Genomic DNA, 5418 nt, shown 5'->3' on the forward strand with positions numbered 1-5418 from the left:
TGGGGTAAACTTCTAGGACACTGGGCTTGGAGCTTGAAGTGAACATAAGAACATATTGTTTGGCCCTGTCTCAAATGGCACACAAAGGTCTTGTGGTCTTCGCTCGGGAGTGTCTGTGAAATCCATAAGACCATAGGACAGGGATCTCAAACCGTGCTCCTAGAGAGTACCATCCTGCAGTCATGGGTTAAATCTGTTGTTCATTATCCAAAGTTAAATTACCCAGTGCAGTGTGATTTTTTTTTTTCCCCATCTTGAACTGTAAAAAATATCTATTTTCAAAATGAATTTTTATAATTGCCACCTGACTAAAAGAAGTTGGCCGTATATATAGTGGCCTTCCCATAATGAAATGTCAGTTATGTAAGGGGACATTGCACATTTTCTTTTAAAACTTTTCTTGAATTGAGTAAAATAAAAGCTATTAAATTGAATTAGTCAACCATTAGCTTCTCTTTCTGGATGATGATAGTGGAATTGGCCATTATAAATATTGCAAAAGTTGACCACAAGTATCCAGTGTGTAAATCTATACAAAATGGCTTCCTTTATGCCAGGGCTCTTTGACTTTTTAACCCTTGAGGGCCAGTGTCCTGCTAAGAAGAGCTTTAACCCTAACCAAAAACACAAACAAGCTAATCTAGACTAATGTTGCAATTTACAGACAGGTAGGTTAAACTGGGAATGATCCAAAAGTCTCCAGGACACTAGTCCTCCAGGTTGAAGAGTCACGATTTTACACAACTTGTAACATTTTTTTGTATTTATTTGTATTCACTCAGTTGGTGGAGACCTCCCTGAAAGGTGAGATCACGTTTGACCCCCACTGCGCCTACTACCTGTGGTTCGTCATGGACTTCTGCGATGGAGGAGACATGAATGCCTATCTCCTGTCTCGCAAACCCAGCCGCAAGACCAACACCAGCTTCATGTTGCAACTGGGCAGCGCTCTTGCTTTCCTGCATCGCAACCAGATCATCCACAGAGATCTCAAACCCGACAATATTCTTATCTCACAGGGCAGAACCCCGGCTGGGTCCCCCGAACCCACCCTCAAGGTGGCTGACTTTGGCCTGAGCAAGGTCTGCTCCTGTTCGGGCCTGAACCCCGAAGAACCGGCAAGCGTCAACAAGTGTTTCTTGTCCACAGCTTGTGGGACGGACTTCTACATGGCCCCTGAGGTCTGGGAGGGCCACTATACCGCTAAAGCTGATATTTTTGCATTGGGGGTCATCATATGGGCCATGGTGGAACGGATTACATTTGTGGATGTAGAAACTCAGAAGGAGCTTTTAGGGAGCTACGTACAGCAGGGGGAGGATATAGTCCCGCTGGGGGAGGCTCTGCTGGAGAACCCCAAGATGGAGCTCCACATCCCGGCTCGGAAGAAGAGCATGAACGCTGGCATGAAGCAGCTGATTCGAGAGATGCTGTCCGCCAATCCACAGGAGCGTCCCGATGCCGTTGAGCTGGAGCTCAGGCTGGTTCGGATAGCATGCAGGGAACTTGATTGGGATATGTGAAAGGACAACATCTTGGAAGTGGGGTAAACTTCTAGGACACTGGGCTTGGAGCTTGAAGTGAACATAAGAACATATTGTTTGGCCCTGTCTCAAATGGCACACAAAGGTCTTGTGGTCTTCGCTCGGGAGTGTCTGTGAAATCCATAAGACCATAGGACAGGGATCTCAAACCGTGCTCCTGGAGAGTACCATCCTGCAGACTTCAGCTCCAACCCTGCTCCCACACACCTGCCTGTAATTATCAAGTATCCCTGAACACCTTGTTCTGGTGTGTTTGACTGGGGTTGCAGCTAAACACTGTAGGACAGTAGCTCTCCAGGAATACCTTAGGGCAGGGGTGTCCAACCCTGTTCCTAGAGATCTACTTGCCGTCAGACTTTAGTTCCAGGCCTGATCCAACACAGCTGTCTGTAATTATCAAGTGCTACCTAAGAGATTAATTAGCTGGTTCAGGTGTGTTTTATTAGAGTTGGAGCTGAACTTTGTAGGATGGTAGATCTCCAGGAACAGGAACACCATTGTCTAAACTGAATTGACAATTGGGGAACCCTATTACCTAACATTATCTCTTCTGCAAAGTATAGACTTTCTTGAGGAATACAAGATAGGCTGAGGGTGCCAATTGGGACAGGACCTTGGTGGGCAAAAGTGGATTTTTAGGGGGAGATTGCACTGGTCCTTGTGTGTTGTGTTTTTTTTTTTTTTTGATACTATTAACAGTTTTGTACAACCTATTAATTGATGGTAAACAGCCTTTAGGATGTTAAATGCTTATTACTGTTTCACCTGTTCACAAGCACATTGAGACTTTCATCAACAAGTGCAGAGGTCTTGAACCTTGCTCCTGGGGACCCACAGTCCTGCATAGTTTATTTACAGCCTACTTCAGCACACCTGTATGTGTTTTCTCAAGCAATCCCAAAGAGCTTGATTGGCTAAATCAGGGGTGCCTAAACTCGGTCCTGGAGTGCTTGGTAAGAGCCTGATTAGCTGGTTCAGGTGTCTTTAATTGGGGTTGGAGCTAAACTCTGCAAGACACCAGCCCTCCAGGACAGAGTTTAGGCATCCCTGCAATAAACTCTGCAGCACAGTTGGGTCCTCAGGAGCAGGATTGAAGACCTCTGAACAAGAGTCCAGATGGGCTTCAGGGGTTTTATTGATGGGAAAACATCAGATATCCACCTTCCACTGACCATAAACCACATTGGCTCAGATAAACATGGAGGTCAGAATTCCCAGAACATTCGGGCACTAAGACATTAGAGAGCCTGTAGATTAGGGCTGGGTGGTATAGCTAAAAATATATATTTGTAAACTATTTTGGATTTGTGAAAAATTCATGATGGTGTATTTTTCACTTATTGTGCTCAAGAATTGGAAGAAGGCACACAAAAGAGGTCTACTTGCTTGATCCTAATGGCTAGAAAAATGGCATTAAAATCATAGACACAAAAGATAACCAACAATATGGTGTATATAATCAAGTTAAGGCCCAGCCCTAATGTAGTTTAATGCAGCACAGCAAAAAGACTCATGGCTTCCATCTTTCTTTGGAACACTTTAGTTCTCTATGAGAGCTACTCTCACCTCACTGCCGGTGCTAATTCAACTTTAATGCAAAGTGGAAAACATGCAGCAAATAACGGCTTCTTTTACAGCCACCTTGATATTTTAATTTTTAATTTTTTTTTTTACAACAAGATCAATATCTGTTTTTCTGTGCTTCACACACAAAAGGGCTTCAGGGAGTTGTATTTGTATCACTCAATTTAAAACATTTTCTACAAAAAGAAAAAGAAATGTCAAGGCAATAGTTTATATTTCTTCAAAAGACATGCGGTAAATTATTCTGTAGTATTTGTTATCCTTCTGAATGGATAAGATTTGAATAATCAGTAAATACACATTTTAATAAAAAAGAGTGCATTGAAGATCAAATTTCAAGGCAGTTCAAATATAGTAACTGACAAACATGAATATAATCTTTACCTCTCGTCAGAAACTGATTTTGGTGCTAAAGGCAGCTCTATGTACGTGTGAAGGATGTGTGTCTATTTCGGAGTACCAGGTATAAAGCAATTTGATGTAAACACAAGTTTTCTTCTCTCTGGATTATGTCTTAAGTAAATTCTGGCACAAGTTGGCACTTTCCACAAACACGGTATAAAATGAGAAAGTAAATTTTTTATTTTATTTTATTTATTTTTTTTAATCTGTATTAAATAAGGGTTTTTATTGTTTGTTTGTTTGTTTGTTTGTTTGTTTGATCTAAGGTTTGCAGTTTTTCTACTCATTACCAAATTTCTGGAAATGTCTAACAGGTCGAACCATGATTTTTTTGATCACTAGTTTGAATGGTGGAGCTTGATCGATGCAGTAAATTCTACAAATTGTGCAAAAGTTTAGAAAATGGAAAAGAATTTACTTCCTGCCATGCTGTCAAACTTAAAGGGATAGTTCACCCAAAATAAATAAATCAATACATTTTAAACAATATTTTGAAGAATGTGGGAATCCAAACAGTTCTTGGTCCCCATTGACTTCCATAGTATGTTTTTCCATACTATGCAGCAGTGTTACCAAAAGTACCAACTTCGGTACCAGTACTGAAATTTTAAAAGTCGACCAGTATTTCCTGCTTGCATTTTGAATGCTGTTTGAACACTTCTGATTGGCCATTGTGTTCACACACTCAACAGATAAGTCTTTGATTGGCTACAATGGTCATCGCTTTACAATCTTCACTGAGCGCTTACACAAATACACACAAGCCGTGTCTATCAGAGGATCTGTCTAAAGGCCTTTCCACACTGAGTGCGACGCAAAAATGCGAGGCGAATCTCCGATGAACGGTGCTTTCAAACCAAGCGCGAACCGATTGTTCGCCTTCTGCTAATTCACGCCTGCACGCTAGGTGGCGTCGACCAACAATGCATTTTTCATCAAAACTGTCCTAAAACCAAAACAATACCCGTTCTTGTCTTAGGACAACTTTGATGAACTTTTTTTTTGATCCACTTCAAATGTTGACTACTGTATAGATTTAACATCGTCTGCTGCTCAGTATAAAGCATTAAGATAGATAAAGTTTGGTTCTATGCCAGAAACACAAACTATCTATAATGCTTACAAGTGTTATATAGATAAAATATAAATAGAAGTAAAATTAGCATCATGCATATATGAAAATGTATATATTTGCTTAAAACCCACTTTAAATACCCGCTTGTAATAACTTCTGATTGTGATTGTGCGCCACACTGCTTATCATAAACATCCTTTATTGTTATAAAAAGTACCAGAAGCTGCATACAAAACGGATACAGAAAATATATCATATATATGTAATATAACAATCGTATGTCTGTTTGCTTTCATATTTTGTGTGTAGAACAGTAGAAAAATGTTTCAATCAGTGTTTTTTTTTTTTTTTTTTAATATGGAAGATCTAGAGAGTGAATGCGCTCTGACTCGCGCGCATGGAAGAAAACTCTTGGAATACTCCTCTTCTGTGTTCGTTTATACTGGTTTTCAAAACCGTGCCACCGATCTTGTCTTTTTGTGCAGCAGCAGCTGCTCTGGGGACATGATTTAATGCTCAAATCTCATTGGACAGCCGTATTTTCACTTTGCTAAACTGAAAAGATTCGTCGGACTGGTTGTTAAAAAAAAACATTAGCTTTTTCGGTGCGCGAATGTTCGTGGTGTATGTGGTAGCATTTATAGGAATCTGTTGTTTTATTCCAGCACGTCATCGTGTGCGATTATTTGTTTCGTGCTCAGTGTGGAAAGGCCTTAAAAGTAGATTTATTAGGGATCCGTTGATAGACACAGCTTTCACGTGTAACTGCGCAAGGGTTTAGTGAAGATTAAGCGATGTTCATTTGAAACAACT

General features: G+C 40.5%; 1 protein-coding gene across 1 annotated transcript; it reads left to right on the forward strand.

Moving 5' to 3' along the window:
- Positions 1-812: 812 nt before the first annotated feature.
- On the forward strand, positions 813-3741 carry LOC141289856 (serine/threonine-protein kinase pdik1l-like). The gene has a single exon (XM_073822049.1). The coding sequence runs from the start codon at positions 852-854 to the stop codon at positions 1521-1523; it is 672 nt and encodes a 223-aa protein (XP_073678150.1). The 5' UTR covers positions 813-851; the 3' UTR covers positions 1524-3741.
- The last annotated feature ends 1677 nt before the right edge of the window (positions 3742-5418 follow it).

The sequence above is a fragment of the Garra rufa genome, chromosome 17, assembly GCF_049309525.1.
Source record: "Garra rufa chromosome 17, GarRuf1.0, whole genome shotgun sequence".
Classification (NCBI taxonomy): domain Eukaryota; kingdom Metazoa; phylum Chordata; class Actinopteri; order Cypriniformes; family Cyprinidae; genus Garra; species Garra rufa.

Coding starts and splice junctions, on each gene's coding strand:
- LOC141289856 (XM_073822049.1), top strand. CDS start 852: ATGGACTTCTGCGATGGAGGAGACATGAATGCCTATCTCCTGTCTCGC.